At 43.0% G+C, this 17,886-nt stretch overlaps 1 protein-coding gene across 11 annotated transcripts in view; it reads right to left on the bottom strand.

Moving 5' to 3' along the window:
- The window catches only part of emsy (EMSY transcriptional repressor, BRCA2 interacting), a 75,422-nt gene extending 61,439 nt beyond the window's left edge, over nucleotides 1-13,983 (bottom strand). For 5 of the 11 annotated variants that reach the window (XM_052025663.1, XM_052025670.1, XM_052025667.1 and 2 more), the window contains exons 1-4: nucleotides 13,705-13,924; nucleotides 3,379-3,489; nucleotides 2,203-2,302; nucleotides 1,356-1,430 (exon numbers count right to left, since the gene is read on the bottom strand). In XM_052025663.1, coding sequence (XP_051881623.1) covers nucleotides 1,356-1,430; nucleotides 2,203-2,302; nucleotides 3,379-3,448 — 245 coding nt within the window. In that variant the 5' untranslated portion in view covers nucleotides 3,449-3,489; nucleotides 13,705-13,924. Of the gene's footprint in view, nucleotides 1-1,355; nucleotides 1,431-2,202; nucleotides 2,303-3,378; nucleotides 3,490-4,622; nucleotides 4,733-11,120; nucleotides 11,346-13,704 lie in introns of all 11 variants that reach the window. The other 6 variants (XM_052025666.1, XM_052025664.1, XM_052025665.1 and 3 more) reach the window with 6 other exon arrangements.
- Between the last annotated feature and the right edge of the window lie 3,903 nt (nucleotides 13,984-17,886).

Raw genomic sequence — 17,886 nt, 5'->3', positions numbered from 1 at the left:
GATAAGGAGAACTGGCAGACAGGAAGGCCAACACATCCTGTCCAAAATTGGAGACAGAAGTAGGAGTATACACCAGAAGTTTCACATCAGACAATAAACAAATACAGTGGCCCTCAATTATCTATTGTGGTATTCTGAAGTGTTTACCTCTGACACGTCACAAATTCATGTGTCACCTCCTTGTCACGCATTGCACCGTTTGCACTGAACAAAAGGATTTCAGGCCCCAATGGTGTACATGACAGGGCACTGAAAATCTGTGCCAACCAACTGGCTGGAGTGTTCAAGGACATCTTCAACCTCTCACTGCTGTAGTGTGAGGTTCCCACCTGCTTCAAAAAGGCATTAATCATACCGGTGCCCAAGAAGAGCAGGGTGAGTTGCCTCAACGACTATCACCCAGTAACACTCACATCTACTGTGATGAAGTGCTTTGAGAAGTTGATCATAACTGGAATTAACTCCTGCCTGAGCAAGGACCTGGACCTGCTGCAATTCACCGACCACCACAACAGGTCTACAGCAAACGCAATCCCACTGGCTCTCCACACTAGCTGTGGAGCACCTAGACAACTGCAGGACATGTCAAGCTGCTGTTTATCGATTACAGCTCAGCGTTCAACACCATCATCCCCTCAGTACTAATCAACAAGCTTCAAAACCTGGGCCTCTGGACCTCCCTCTGCAACTGGATCCTTGACTTCCTTATCAGGAGACCACAGTCAGTGCGGATCAGTAATAACTTCTCCTCGCTGACAATCAACACAGGTGCACCTCAAGGATGCGGGCTTAGCCTACTGCTCTATTCTCTCTACACTCATGACTGTGGGGACAGCTCAAACGCCCTCTATAAATTCACTGATAACACCACTGTTGTTGGCAGATGGCGATGAGGCGGCGTACAGGAGTGAGATAGATCGGCTGGTTGAGTGCTGGCGCAACAACAACCTCATACTCAACGTCAGCAAGACCAAGGAATTGATTGTGGACTTCAGGAAGGGGAAGTCGGGAGAACACACACCAGTCCTCATTGAGGGGTCAGTGGTGGAAAGGGTGAGCAGCTTCAAGTTCTTGGGTGTCAACATCTCAGAGGATCTGTCCTGGACCCAACACACTGATGCAATCATGAAGGCGGCACACCAGCAGCTCTACTTTGTTAGGAGTTTGAGATTTGGTATGTCTTAATTTGCAATTCTCACTGTAAACAAAATGATGATGCTATACACTGGGCAATGTTAATTTACTGTCCTCATGGAGAAAGACCCTACTGGGAAACCAAGCTATTGAACACTACAATCCAAGCAAATAATAGAAGTAAATTCTTGAGTAAATAATCACTCTGGAGATAAACTTACTGATGTGCAATGGTCATCAGCCTTTCATCGTTAACTGCCCTTCGAACTTCAGCACGGTGACGCTCTGTTGAAATGCTAGTGGAGAAAAGAAAAATCATCAATGTTCCCTGAAATTAAGGTTGTTTTGTTTTGACTACTCCAGTGCTCTCCTGGGAATCTTCCAATCTTTGGAAATTAGTAGTCATCCAAAATGTTCTTTTATAATTCAGAAGAAGAATTGGGTTTTCATTCCGTGCTTACTGAGAAGATTGGTATCTGGTCTGGCAGTGCTTTAATTTCATAATTGTTAAATTTTCATTTTTGTTCTCAATTTCATCCATTAGCCTCAGCCATTCCCACCTCCAAGCATACAAGCCTTGGTGATCTCCAGTTACAGACAGAAGTATAGAAGTGGACAGGTTCTATATCTCCACCTCTCATAAATCACCCCCCAATAACTTCTTCCTGTGGCCTGTCAAATGTTGATTAACCATTTCATGAAGCAATTTAGGAAGTTCTATGTTAGACAATAAATGTTCCCATTGGTCTAGATTTCTTTCAAGTACCATCTAGATCCCTTTTCAACAGGACAACAAAATCTGCCTCTACAACTCCCCACCAACAGTGCTTTCCAGATCCTAAAATCTGCTGCATGTAAAGTCTTTTGCTCACATCACTTCAGACTTTTTTGCCAACCACTTTCATTTTATATCTACTACTCTTGATCCCTCCTCAGAAGTAAATCATTTATACTTAACCCATATGATGGGAGACAAACAAGAAAGTTAAGACTAGGGATGTGAGCAGTTAAAAAAAACACATATTAGGAACACAGAACTTGAGGAAATCTTAAAAAAAAATCATTTACCTCAGAACTTTGGCCAATTCTCCAAGAAGATCCTTCTTTTCTTTTGTAAGGTCACCTTGTGCACGGAGTGCACTGATAGCACCAGCATAAGCTTCAAGTTCTACAAGAGGAAAAGAGAAATCATATTTGTAATCTACACATTTCCTGTCCATTGAAAAAATGTGTTTTGTTACATTGTGTTTGCCAATTATCTTTCAACAATATTTCTGATTTTTTGATCTCAAAACACCCATAACTAGACTGAAATTTTTGGAAGTGCAATGCTTCCATGCATGTGTTTGAAGATCAAGGATGCTGGCTAGAATATCAGGTGATTTAAGACTTAAGTATTTTTGATAGCAAATGTCACAGAATTAATTACTATAAGCTGTGACTTATCTTCAAACATTCTCAGATAAGTGCATCATTCTGACTAATTTATAAAACTAACAAGTGTCTCATCTCCCAACAGCTGAATATAGCAAAACATTTTGGAAATGTACTTTTGTTGCTGACTTACAGCTATTGGCCTCAACCTAATAATTCTAGTATTAGTTTGATTTCAGAAAGGAGTAAAACTTCGAAAATGAATTTACTGGGAATACTATCCAATTAATCAATAAATTTTTAAAATCAATCTTAATCTGCAGCTTTTATTAGAACTGTAACTTCTGTCTTAAAAGTTGTCACATCCAAATAACCCATTTTAGCCTAACGTCAAAACTTCAGCAGATCAGCAGGCCTAATGAAACAGAATAATTCATTCTGATTCAGATTATGCAAGAAATACGAGGAAGTTCACAATGCAATTTTCCCCACCAAAGTGAACGAATTGCTAAAGGAAACGATTCCCTGATCCAATTTTCTCCATTCCTTTCCTTGCCTATCCCTCTCCAGTGTCTACCTTGGTCTTCATTCATGCCCCATCCGCAACAGGAAACGTCAGACTGTTTAAATGCAACATGCATTAATAGACAAACAGATTTACCAATGAAGGTCAATGGAAACCTAATCAGAAAAAGGAACACTGGCTATATTTATTCCCCTTTCCTTCCTAATTTAGAGACATTGAGGCTGATTGCAACACATAACTAGTTCCACAATAAAGTTCTGTGAACCCTGCAGATTACACATGAACATGAAAAACAACAGTAAATTTGACTCCAACAGTAAAGAAAATAATTCACAATGTTCTACCAAGCTTTCGAAGTATTCTCTTGCACTCATCCCTGCTGAGGTCCAGAAGAGTCGGCCAAACAGCAGGCATAGCGATGGGTGGCGTCCTACAGGGTCAGCCCAACTCTGCAACTACATTGAAAAGAGTGAGGTTTAATTACTCTGCAAGAAAACTAATCAACACGAACACTTGAAACAGAAGTTGCCATACGATTCTGAGAGAATGAAATACTGAAGTTGTAAGGTTTCCTTTTATTGTAATTCCATTTATTCTGTTGCATTTTACACATGAAGCAGGAACTGCGATTCATCTGCACAGTCAAATGCAACAAAAAACCTTCCTTCAATGGTGTTACAACTAACATTTCAGTAAAGCAAATGGTGTCTGTAAATGATTCACATTGGTATCATAAGAACCATGAAACAAATACCAGCAGCACCATTACATCTTTCCAATGTAGGCTGTATATGGAAAAAAACTTGAACTAAGACATGATTAGAAACAAAGAATGCCTCTCAAAATCTGAGGTAAATTGTTTACTTTTCAAAAAGGAGCAATCTTTATAACACCTAGAAGAACATGGGTACCAGGCACGTGGGAATGGCAGTACTTTGTTGTTCTTAACTTTTTTCATCCTCCTTCGATTATGTTTATTTCATTTTCATTCTTAGCTCCAATTACATAGGATACTTCCTACCGCTTCCCCTCAAACCCCATCCAAAAAAAGAGTGCACCTCCATTGTTGTCACATCCATTCAACTTCACTTTATAGCTGTAATGGTTATTCCTAACATGAACTTTATTAACTTGTGTCCCCTATACACCAGGAGCAATGAACTATTGTGAGCTGATGACCTTTATGTTGAAACCGATGTCTAAGTTACATAAGTAACGGCAAACTTTTCTACTAAAGCTATTCATGATCTTATCTCTATGCCTTTATTCAATTTTTCAAGCTTGATAGTATTCTGCTCCGTGAGCCTAGTGTTTCTGCTGGTTTCATCATTTCAAAAATTATGTGAACAAATAGTCTACTAGTTTGCATAAACATCAAGCTTTAGAAATAAAACGTTTGATGCATGCAAGCCTTGTTTCTCATTCAATTATAAAACATTAAAGTCATGGGATCACAAACACTGAATATTACTCTTTTAATGCTGAACACATCTCAGCAAAATTTAAAAATCTGCATGTAACAAGAAGTGCATATACATATGACAAGCAGTTACACATGACAACTAAATATTCAAATATAAAAGCATGCCTTGCAAAGAAGTGGCTACCAGGTTAGTGGATGCGTTAGTTGTGATCTTCCAAAAATCCTCAAATTCTGGAGAAACACCATGAGATTGGAAAACTGCCAATGCGACACACCTATTCAAAAAGGGAGGGAGGCAAAAAAGCACGTAACCATATGCTGAGTAGCCCAATATCTAATGGAAAAATGCTGGAACCAATTACTAACAAGACATAACACATTTGAAAAATCATAATCCAAGCAAGAAGGGTCAGCATAGCTTCATGTTAGGGAGAGCGTGTCTGACAAATTTAGAATCTTTTGATGAAGTCTCGACCCGAGTAGATAGAGAGAAATCAGTAGATGTATCGTCATTGAACTTCCAGAAGGCATTCAATGAGGTGCCTCACAAAAGGGCAAGCCACAAAGGAAGATAATCCATGCTGTTGGAGGCAATATATTGGCATATATTGCTTCCTGCCTATTCGCCAACAAGTGGGGATAGGGGGATGGTCTTTAGGTTGGCAACTTGTAATCGGTGGTATACCATAGAGATCAGTGCTTGGAACCGCAACCATTTACAATATATATTAATGACTTGAAGGAACAGAGTGAACGTATGACAGCCAAGTTTGCGGATGACTCAAAGATAGGCGGCAAGGCAAATTATGAGGAGAATACAACCAGGTTACAGAGAGATATTGATAGTTTAAGTGAATGCACAAAAAGCTGGTAAATGGAGCATAATGTGGGAAATGTGAAGTTGTTCAATTAGGAAGGTTGAAGAAAAAATACTGTGTACTATTTAAATAGAAAAAATGCAGAAAGCAGTAACATTAAACACGGAAAATTGTCACACGTGCAGCAGGTAATAGGGAAGTCTAATGGAAAATTATTGAGGGGGTTGGATTACAAAGGTAAGAAATCTTAATGAAGCTGCACAAGGCACTAGTAAAACCACAGCCAGATTACTGCCAACAATTTTGGTGCCCTTATTTAAGAAGAGATATTATTCCATTGGAAACAGTTTAAAGAAGGTTCACTTGGATAATCCCAGTTTGAAGAGAGTGTCCTATGAGGAGAGTTTAACTAAATTGGGATTCTACTCATTGGATTTTAGAAGAATGAGAGGGTTACAAGATTTTTAGGGGAAGCTAAACAGGGTAAATGCTGAGAGCAGATTTCTACTCATGGGAGAGTCTAGAGAGAGAAGTGCCTATTTAAGGCTGAGAGGAGGAAGAATTTCTTCCCTCAGAGGTTGAGTCTTTGGAACTCCTTTTCCGAGGGGTTGGAGCAGAGTATTTTTCTATTTTTAAGGCTGGGGTGAAGGAGGAATCCATGAAAGAAACCGATCAGAATGTGCCCTCCAGAATTTAGAAGAATGAGAAGTAATCTCATTGAAACATAAGGAGGCTTGATGGAGGAGTCTAGGACAAGGAAGCAGTCTTAAGATAAGGAGTTGGCCAGAGAAGGCTGATAAAAGAAGCCCAAGACTTTTGAGTCTGTGGAATCTTCCATCACAGGGTATTATGGATGCTGTCATTTAGTATGTTCAAGGGTGAAATAAATTAAGTTTTGCAATCAATAAATATGGGGATCAGTCAGGAAAACGGAGCTCAGGCCACAGATAAGCCAAGAACTCATTGACAGCCAGAGCAGGCTCAGGAGGCAACATCACCCACTCCTGCTCTTTGGTGCAGATGGGCAAAAAAAAGGTTGGCATGGATGCAGTGGGCTACGAGGACTGTTTCTGTGCTGTGTAACACTGATTCTATTTACTCATTAAAGAAGCTATTGATTCTGATACTGTGCTCAGACAATAGATCCTAATCAGAACATAGAACATTACAGCACAGTACAGGCCCTTTGGCCGACTGTGTTGTGCCAACATTTTATCCTGCTCTAAGATCCATCTAACCCTTCCCTCCCACATAGCCCTCCATTTCTCTATCTTTCATGTGCCTGTCTAAGAGTCTCTTAAATGTCCCTAATGCATCTGCCCCCACAACCTCTGCCAGCAGTGCATTCCATACACCCACCACTCTCTGTGTAAAAAACCTATCCCTGACATCCCCCTTATACCTTCCTCCAGTCACCTTAAAATTATGCCCCCTCATGTTAGCCATTTTCGCCCTGGGAAAAAGTCTCTGACTGTCCACTCGATCTATGCCTCTTATCATCTTGTACACCTCTATCAAGTCACCTCATCCTCCTTCTCTCCAAAGATAAAAGCCCTAGCTCACAGCCTATCCTCATAAGACATGCTCTCCAATCCCCAGCATCCTGGTAAATCTCCTCTGCACCCTCTCTAAAGCTTCCACATCCTTCCTATAATGAGGTGACAAGAACTGAACACAATACTCCAAGTGTGGTCTAACCAGAGTTTTATAGAGCTGCAACATTACCTCATGGCTCGTGAACTCAATACCCCGATTAATGAAGACCAACACACCATACACCTTCTTAACAACCCTATCAAGCTCCACGGCAACCTTGAGGGATCTATGGATGTGGACCCCAAGATCCCTCTGTTCCTCCACACTACTAAGAATCCTGTTATTAACCTTGTATTCTGTCTTCAAATTCCATCTTCCAAAGTGTATCACTTCACACTTTTCCAGGTTGAACTCCATCTGCCACTTCTTAGCCCAGCTCTGCATTCTATCAATGTCCTGTTGTAACCTACAATAACCTTCTACACTATCCACAACACCACCAACCTTCGTGTCATCTGCAAACTTACTAATCCACCTATCCACATCCTCATCCAAGTCATTCATAAAAACAAAAATCACAAAGAGCAGGGGTCCCAGAACAGATCGCTGCGGAACATCACTGGTCACCGACCTCCAGGCAGAATATGCTCCATCTACAACCACCCTCTGTCTTTTATGGGCGAGCCTCTTTTATGGGCGAGCCAATTCTGAATCCACACAGCCATGTTTCCCTGGATCCCATGTAATAGAAAAGTAATCAGGGTAATAGAAAAATCAGCTGATTAACATCCAACAAATTCAACCGAAAAGTAATCAGGAATTAGTAAGATTTCTATTTGAATGATGATAAAACCACACACGTGCACAAGTAGATGTTTATTTTTCTTAAGGAGGGCCAAGGACTAAAAAAGTGGCTGCCTCCTGTCAACAGAAAAAGATAGTTTTAAGATTTTCCTAACACCTTTTCCAAAAGCAAAATCTATTTCAGAAAAATGTCTGTGTTTGAATTTTGACCTACAGTTCACTCCCAAGAGCACTGGATAGATTTGGCATGTGTACATGAATGAGAAAACATTCCAAACAATGACAGAGAGGCATATTTATGTCCTTCAATTAAAGCAAATATTTCATGTATTTATAAATAATTAATGTCAACAGATCTGTCAAGTAGCAAAAATAGGAAAAGTTTGCACTTATATGGCATTTGACAACTTTAGGACATTCCACAGCATTTCAGAGATAATTAAGTACTTTTGAAAAAAATCTAAGTTGGAATCCCCAATTACTTTGACTATTTGAATCAAAATATCAATATAATTGGCAGTAGCTTCAAGAAAATTTATACCTCAAAACAATAACTGTTATCTAAAAGTAACACAAATCAAAGAAAAAAGATTAAATTGTGTATCAGAAGTGAGAATATGGTGGATTTTATTTTCTGAAGATTCTGTTGATACAGCTATACAAAAGCCACCAACTTTGGCACCAGAGGTACTCAGTGGTTAATTAACCACAGAAATCAAATGCAAACTTGACCTGATCCTCAGCTGAAGTTCAGACACATACCCTTCCAGAATGGCTCAAGGTATATTTATCTCCTTCATTTAACAAGGGTCACAGAAACCAGTCACATTTCGAAATACAGCCCTGACTTGATATTGCCCCCCAATTCCATCTCACCTGTCCAGAAGGACCTAAATCCATCTGAAAAGTTTGGAGTTTCTTATTAAGCAGCACCTTGTTTATAAAATTATTGACTCTTTTCTCCCAAAATCCCTCCATATTCTCAGCCTCTGTCTCCAACCTCCTGCTTCACAACCCTCTGGGTTCCCTGTGCTTGTGGCGACTTGGCCAACGCTGGACTTAATAAGTTCCTCAATAGTTATCATTCCCCCAACTGCCAAGGCCCTGAACTCTGGAAATTCCTCACTAAATCTCAGCGCTTGCCTACTTCTTTTCCTCTTAAGATGCTCCTTAAAACCCCCATCTAATTAAAATTCTGGCCTAACATCTTGGATAGCTCAGCAACATTGTTATTTGAGAACATTCCACAGTTGTTCTTCAGGGCATTTTCTGCACAAATTGAAGCACTTGTTTAGTCCAAACAATGTCATGCAAATATCTCTTTACAAGACACTTCAGCAAATGTCTGTGTGATCTGTCAGAGCTTGGTCACAACATGTCATACAGAGCTCCACCATAACAGAATGATTACAGACATGTACAAAATCAAAACTGGCCCCTTCATATTATAAGAACATATGGAACTGGTGGAGTATTGGGCCATATAATCCCTCAAGTCTGCTCCGACAGTCAATACATGATTTTCTGCAGCCTCAAGTTTACTTTGCTGTTTTCTCCCATTGTGCAATTTCCACATTGATATGGTCAATGCCACTCATACTTGTGAGAGCTCACTGTGCAGAAACTGGTGGCCATTTCTGACAATATAGCGACTACATTTCAGAAAGTACTTGACAACACAAAACTACAAATGTTGGAAGTCCGAAATAAAAACAGAAAATTCTGGAAATACACAGCGAGTCAGGCAACATTTGTGCAGAGAAAAAATGTGGAGTTAATGTTACAGGATGGTGACCTTTCATCAGAATTAAGCACTTCTTATGCACACTGGAAAGATTCGTAATCTGAAATTGTTACTTTCAACATTAAGTCCAAAGTACAATAATGATGTTGTTCGTCAAATTTCTTTGAGCTTCATGAGAACAATGTAAGAAGCCAAAAGACAGGTCAGAGTTAGAGTGCAATGGACAATTAAACTGACAGGAAACCGAAAGCTCAGGATCACCCTTGCAGACTAAATGAAGAAGTTGTGCAAAGTGGTCTCCCAATCTGCAACTGTTTCCCCAATGCGGAGACGACCAAATTGTAAGCATCAACATGGGGTGGTCAACGTGGTCAGATGGGGTGACCACTTTGCAGAACACCTCGGTTCAGTTCTCAAGGGCAGCTCCAAACATCTAGTTGCCTGTCACTTTAATTCTCCACTCCCCTCTGATCTCTGCATTTAGACCACCTCAACAACCTGGATGAACAGCATTCCATCTTCCAACAAGACACATTACAGCCTTCAGAACTCAACACTGCATCTAACAATATCAGGTAATCAGCTTGAACATTTTGGATAAGAAATGGCCACTTCTCATGAAAGGTCATCATCCCATAACATTAACTCAGTTTTTCTCTCGCCACAGACACTGTCATTTATAACATCCCTATTTATCTCACAGTTCTAGCACTTTATTTTCCCTCTACACCTCCATCTAACACAAAGATGACCTGAGAACCTTGAACAGAGGTCCAAATAGTCCCCCTACTCCACCACTCTCATTTGCCTAGTTGAATTCATTCTCACATTGAAAAGCTTCTCTTTCAACATCCACTTACTCCAAATAAAAGGCACACTGATTTCAACAGTGATGTTTTACTCCAAATGAAAGATGTAGCCATGGGAACTCACACAAGCCCAAGCTATGCTCATCTCATTCTGCCCTTATACCAAACTTGAAATTTTCATACTTGCTGCCAAGTTCCACCCTACTCTCATTTCCACATGGTTCACACCCAACTCTCCCCTTTCCTGACTTGTCTGTTCCCATCTCAGGGATAGATTAGCAACCAAAATCTATTCCAAGCCCACAAGTCCCAGAGCTGCCTTGACTACACTTCTCCCCACACTGCTCTCTAGAAGGGTTCCGTTCCATTCTACCAATTTCAACATCTGTCACATTTGTTCTCATGACAAGACCTTCTATACCAGTGCTTGAGAAGATTTCCTTTCTTAACAGCGATTTCCCCTCAACTGTAACTAATAAGGCTCTCAACCACCTACCATATTTCCCACACTTCAGTCTCATCCCTTCTACTCCTAGCCGAGCAAGGATTGGGTTCCCCTTTCCTCACAGGCCTTCACATTCAATTGATCACCTTCAGTAATCTCCACTACTTTCAACAAGATTCCACCACCTTCCTCTTCCGAGAGCCCCCATCCCTTTCAGTATTCCAATAGGATCATTCCCTTCACAAGTTGCTGGTTCACCCAAGTCCAACAACCACTCCCACTCTCAAAGCACTTTTACATACAACCACAGGAGATGCAACATCTGCATTTTTACCTCATCAGTAAGGAAACAGCAAAGAAACAGGATCTTCGTCCCAAGTCCGTGTCAACCATCAAACACCTAATTCTTTTTTTATATATATTTGCACCACATTCCCATCAATTCCCCCCACCCCTCTCAGACCCTACCATACAGGAGGGGCAATTTACAACAGCCAAATCACTTACCAACCCACGTCTTTGGGATATGGGAGGACACCAGAGCACCAGGAGGAAACCCGCACGGTCACAGGGAGAACGTGCAAACTCCAAACAGCCAACACCGGAGGTCAAGATTGAATCCGGATTGCTGGAGCTGCAGGGCAGCAGCTTCACAAGTTGCACCACTGTGCTGGAATTCACTTGCACTTTTTCCAGTCTAGTGTTCTGTGCTCCATATGCATTCAATGTAATCTTCTCCATGTGGGAGAAAACAATCACAGATTAGATGATCACTTTGCAGAACATCTCTGTTCAGTCCATAAGGGCAAACCCTGAGATCCTGGTTATATCGCTTTAATTCTCTATTCCACTGACCTGCTACACTGTTTGAATGAAGTCCAATATAAACTCAGGGTAAAGCACCTCATTTTCCATCTAGGCATCCTGCAGCCCTCAGGATTCAATATTGAATTCAACAATTTCAAATAATCAAGTGTCCTATGTGTGTCCAAAATGACCAGTTTTGATGCAACGTGCTCCAACTGTAACATTAACTCAGATTTTCTGTCTCTACACTTGCAATCTGATCTAGAACAAAGGAACAGGCCCTTCAGCTGAACATGATGCACATCAAACTAAATCTCTTCTGCCTGCCAATGATCCATATCCCTCCATTCCCTGCATATTCATGTGTCTAGGTAAAAGCCTCTTAAATACCACCATCGGATCTGCTTCCGCCATACCCCGGCAGCCCATTCTAGGCACCTACCACTCCATGTAAACAAACATTCCCCCCTCACTTTAAATGCATGTTCTCTAGTACTTGACATTTCTACCCTGGGAAAAGGATTCTGACTGTCCTCCCTATCTATGCCTCTCATAATCTTATAAACTTCTATTAGGTCTACCCTCAGCCTCTGAGGCTCCAGAGCAAAACAACCCAATTATGTCCAACCTCTCCTTGGAGCTCATACCCACTCATCCTGGCAGCATTCTGGTAAACCTCTTCTGCACCCTCTGCAAAGCCTTCCTGTAATAGGACAACCAGAATTACAAATGCAGCCTAACCACAGTTTTATATCTGCGGAGTATTCCTAACAATTTATTTTTCCAGATCTCAAGCAACTACTTCACCTCACAACTCCAGTTAATTTCACTCTATTTAAATTCCCCCAGACAAATCAGCTTGCTTTCCCAGATGGCACCAAAAACTGTCACCTGGGCAACTTCAGAATCTATCCTATCACAGATATTCCCTCCCCTCCATGGACTCTGTCTACACTTTTTGCTGCCTCGGTAAAGCAGCCAACATAATCAAAGACCCTATCCACCCCAGATATTCCCTCTTCTCCCCTCTCCCATCGGGCAGAAGATACAAAAGCCTTAAAGCACATACCACCAGGCTCAAGGAGATTCTATCCCACTATTATAAGATTATTGAACAGTCCCCAGCACAATAAGATGGACTCTTGACCTCACAATCTACCTCATTATGGCCTTGCACCTTATTGTCTGCCTACACTGCACTTTCTCTGTAACTGTAACACCTTATTCCACATTCTGTTATTGTTTTCCTTTGTACTACCTCAATGATGTGATGAAATTATCTGTATGGTTGGCACGTACAACAAAGTGTTTCACTGACCTCAGTACATGTGACAACAATAAACCAATTTCTTTCCTCCATCCCTCCCACAACTTAAAACATGCTTGCTTTCTCACTTTTCCAGTTCTGATGAAGGGTCAATGGCCTGATACATTAACCGATTTTCCCTCCACAGATCCAGCCTGAGTATTCCCACCTACCCGGGTCATCCTATCTGGATGTATCACAGCTTGGTACGGCAACTGCTCTGCCCAGGACCGCAAGAAACTGCAGAGAATTGTGGACACAGCCCAGCACATCACAGACACCAGCCTCCCCTCCTTGGACTCTGTCTTTACCTCTCGCTGTCTTGGTGAAGCAGCCAGCATAATCAAAGACCCCACCCACCCGGTCTTCTCTCCTCTTCCATCGGGTAGAAGATACAGGAGCCTGAGGGCACGTACCACCAAACTTAAGGACAGCTTCAACCCCACTGTGATAAGACTACTGAACAGTTCCCTTATACGATGAGATGGACTCTGACCTCACGATCTACCTTGTTGTGACCTTGCACCTTATTGCACTGCACTTTCTCTGTAGCTGTGACACGTTACTCTGTACTGTTATTGTTTTTACCTGTACTACATCAATGTACTCTGTACTAACTCAATGTAACTGCACTGTGTAATGAATTGACCTGTACTATGGGTATGCAAGACAAGTGTTTCACTGTACCTCGGTACAAGCGACAATAATAAACTAATACCAATACCAGAAGGGCTTTGGGACGTCCTGACTCGAGGTCCCATTCATCTACCAGGAGGGCAACGCGCATGCGCAGTGCCCAGTGTTTACCTCCCGCTCCCAGCGCGCCCGCAGCGGCCTCAGGCCGCCGCTTCGGTGAATAACCTGGGCGGGCGTCGATCTGAACACAGGACGCCGCCATCCGGACTCGGTAAGGGTGGGGCCTCAGCCCGGTTCCCACCCTCTTATGGCACGGCCTCCAAAGGCCTGAAGCCGCCTCACCTCTTGGGGTCTCTGGGCAACCTGGAGCGGCCGAGCTCGGCGCTTATCCTGTTGCGGTGCGGGGTCGTGCAAACTCTCGGCATCCTTCGCTCTCTCTTCCCCCTCCCATGAGAAAGCGGTGAGGGCGGAAAGGGTGGGGGGGGGGGAAGAGGGAGTCTTGTTCCACCGATTAAAATGGCCCGCTTCGACACTCCCGATGCCGCCAACAGACAGTCGGGCCCTCCAGTATCCCACCGTGCACGGCGCTGGCCTCCGAAGGGGGCGGGCTCAGCACCGCCCTTCGGCCAATCAGCTGCTCGCTTCCTCTCATTGTACTCAATGCTCAGAGTCAATTGCCCGGGGCAAACTTAGCAGGTGTTGGTATTGGTTTAGTATTGGCACTTGTACCGAGGTACAGTGAAAAACTTGTCTTGCATACCCATCGTACAGGTCAATTCGTTACACAGTGCAGTTACATCAAGTTAGTACAGAGCGCATTGATGTAGTACAGGTAAAATAAATAACAGTACAGAGTAAAGTGTCACAGCTACAGAGAAAGTGCAGTGCAATAAGGTGCAAGGTCACAACAAGGTAGATCATGAGTTCAGAGTCCATCTTATCGTATAAGTGAACCGTTCAATAGTCTTATCACAGTGGGGTAGAAGCTGTCCTTAAGTGTTGGTGGTACTTGCCCTCAGGCTCCTGTATCTTCTACCCGATGGAAGAGGAGAGAAGAGAGAATGTCCCGGGTGGGTAGGGTCTTTGATTATGCTGGCTGCTTCACCAAGACAATGAGAGGTAAAGACAGAGTCCAGGGAGGGGAGGCTGGTATCCGTCACCACCTACATGGTGTCGGGCAGCATCTACGGAGGGTGAAGAAGTTGCCTTTCAGGGGTCCCCTTTAAATGTTTCCCATCTCACCTTAAACCTAAGCCCTCTAGTTTCGAATCAAACTCAAAGTCCAGTTTATTGTGTCAAGAGGGCATAGTGTTAAAGTAATGAGTGGGAAGTTCAAGGGAGATACCAGAGGAAGGTTTTTTACCCAGAGAGTGGTTCGGGCATGGAATGTGCTGCCTGGGGTGGTGGTGGAGGCAGGTACATTGGTCAAATTCAAGAGATTACTAGATGGACATATGGAGGAATTTAAAATAGAGGGATATGTGGGAGGAAGGGTTTAGATAGTCTTAGGCAAGGTTTAAAGGTCAGCACAACATTGTGGGCTGAAGGGCCTGTATTGTGCTGTACTGTTCTATGATTGTCATATGCACTACAGGTGTACACAAGTGCAATGAAAAACTTGCAGCAGCATCACAGGCACGTGGCATCATAAAAACAGCATTCACAAGAAGAACATAAATTAAACTTATTATACACAATTTTTACAAGTAAAACACAAAATTAGAAAAAAAAAACAAGGTCTGTTTTAGTGCAAAGTGATCAAAGTGTTGCTAAACTGTAGATCCACCTATCACCTGCCAGCCCTCGCTCCCCCCCCTTCCTCCACCTTTATATACTGGCTATTTTCCCAGACTTGATGCAAGGTCCTCTACCTGTAACATTAACTCATGTTTTTTTCTCTCCACAGATGCTGCCCGATCTAGAACATAAAACAGTACAGCACAGGAAAAGGCCCTTCAGGCCACGAGGTACATGCCGAACACAATGCAAATCAAACTAAATCTCTTCTGCCTGCCAATGATCCATATCCCTCCATTCTCTGCATGTTCATGTGTCTTTCTAAAAGCCTCTTGAACACCACTATCGTATCTGTTTCCACCACTATCCCTGGCAGCCCGTTCCAGGCACCTACCACTCCGTGTAAAAAAAACTTGCTCCACACATCTCCCTTAAACTTTCCCCCTCTCACCTTAAATGCATGTTTTCTAGTACTTGACATTTCTACCCAAGGAAAATGACTCTGAATGTCCACTCTATCTATGCCTCTCAGAATCTTTCAGTCCAGAGGAAGGGTCTCAACCCAAAAAGTCCACTGTTCATTTTCCTCCAGAGATGTTGCCTGACCCGCTGAGTTCCTCCAGTTTTTTTGTGTGTTGCTCCAGATTCCAGCACCTGGAGTCTCACACACAAAGTGCTGGAGGAACTCAGCAGGTAAAGCAGCATCTATGAAGGGATATAACGGTGGATGTTTCAGGTCAAGACCCTTCATCAGTCTCTTGTGTTTCTAACTGGCAGGCACAGTAGTGTAGTGGTTAGCATAACGCTTTACAGTGCCCGCGACCCAGGTTCAATTCCAGCCACTGTCTGTAAGGAGTTTGTACGTTCTCCCCATGTCTGTGTGGGTTTCCTCCGGGTGCTCCGGTTTCCTCCCACATTCCAAAGACGTACAGGTTAGGAAGTTGTGGGCATGCTATGTTGGCACCGGAGGCATGGCGACACTTGCGGGCTGCCCCTAGAACACTCTACACAAAAGATTCATTTCACTGTGTGTTTCAATGTACATATGACTAATAAAGATATCTTATTGTATCTTATCAATTGAATGGGGTTTGAGCTTGGTGCTCTGAGTCAGAGTAAATTGCATGGGAATTGCATGAAAATGGTTCCAACAATGTGGCATCTCAGCCAGTGGGTTAGACTAGAGGAAATGAGGTTCTGTTCTTGGAGCAGGGGAGGTTGATAGGAAACCTGGTAGAGGTGGTCAAGGTCATGTTGTAAAGAGAGTGAAGCTGTTCTCATTAATAGATTGCTCAAGGATTAGGGTACACAGATTCGAAGGGAAGGGCAAAGGGTACAAAATAAACCATGCGCAAAGGGGGTTCTGATCTGGAACTCACTGCCTGTAAGGATGGTAGACACAGGATCAAGTTAGGCTTTCAAACCATGGATGAACCAGGAGATTCACTCCCTCCTGAAGTCAGGGACTGCAGCATTCAAATCAGGTGACCCTGACCTTTACAAGAAATCAAGATATGACCTCCGTAAAGCTATCAGAGGTGCCAAGAGACAATATCAGTCCAAAATTAAGTCCCAGACCAGCCGTCAGTTGTGGCAGGGTTTACATGCTATAACGGGCTACAAACAAAGTCGGGCAGCATCATTGACAAGAGTGCATCCCTTCCTGATGAGCTTAATGCATTCTATGCACGTTTTGAAGAGAAGGGGATTGGTATGTCACCACCCACCCCAACAGCCTCCTGAACCCAGAGTCATCGTTGAGTATGTGAGATCAGTCTTCTGCAGAGCGAACCCATGGAAAGCATCTGGCCCAGATGGTGTCCCTGGCCATGTCCTTAGATATCCTGTGCAGATCAGCTGGTGGAGTATTTGCAGACATTTTTAACCTTTCCCTGCTCAATCTGAAGTTCCACCTGCTTTAAGAAGACCACTATCATTCCAGAACCTAAGAAAAACAAGGTAACATGCCTCAATGACTACTGCCCGGTGGCTCTGACATCCACCATCATGAAGTGCTTCGAGAGGCTGGTCATGGCACACATCAACTCCAGCCTCCCAGAAAACCTCGACCCACGCAATTCGCCCACCGCTGAAACAGGTCTATAGTGGATGGCATCTCCCTGGCCCTAATCTCAGCTCTGGAGTATCTGGACAGTAAAGACACCTACGTTAGACTATTGTTTATTGACTACAGCTCCACCTTCAATACTATAAGTCCAAGCAAACTCAGCAGCAAACGCCGAGACCTAGGACTCAACACCTCCCTCTGTAACTTGACTTTCTGACCAACAGACCACAATCAGGATAGGCAGCAACACCTCCAGCACGATTATTCTCAACACTGGTGCTCCATAAGACTGTGTCTTCACCCCTCTACTCTACTCCCTATATACTCATGACAGCGTGGCCAGATTCTGCTCTATCTACAAGTTTGCAGATGATAACGCTGTAGTGAGTCCTATCTCAAATAATGATGTTGGAGTACAGGAAGGAGATAGAGAGCTTAGTGACATCGTGACATGACAACAACCTTTCCCTCAATGTCAGCAAAACAAAAAAGCTGGTCAGGAAGTAGGGTGGTGCACATGCTCCTGTCTACGTCAACAGTGCTGAGGTCAAGAGGGTTGAGAGCTTCAAGATCCTAGTAGTGAACATCCTGTACTGGCTCAACCACATAGACGTCATGGCCAAGAAAGCTCACTAGCATCTCTTCTTCCTCAGGAGGCTAAAGAAATTTGGCATGTCCCCGTTGACCCTCACCAACTTTTATCGATACACCATAGAAAG

This window comes from Pristis pectinata, chromosome 11 (assembly GCF_009764475.1).
Source record: "Pristis pectinata isolate sPriPec2 chromosome 11, sPriPec2.1.pri, whole genome shotgun sequence".
Classification (NCBI taxonomy): Eukaryota; Metazoa; Chordata; class Chondrichthyes; order Rhinopristiformes; family Pristidae; genus Pristis; species Pristis pectinata.
This window is presented reverse-complemented; position numbering and strand designations above follow the sequence as displayed.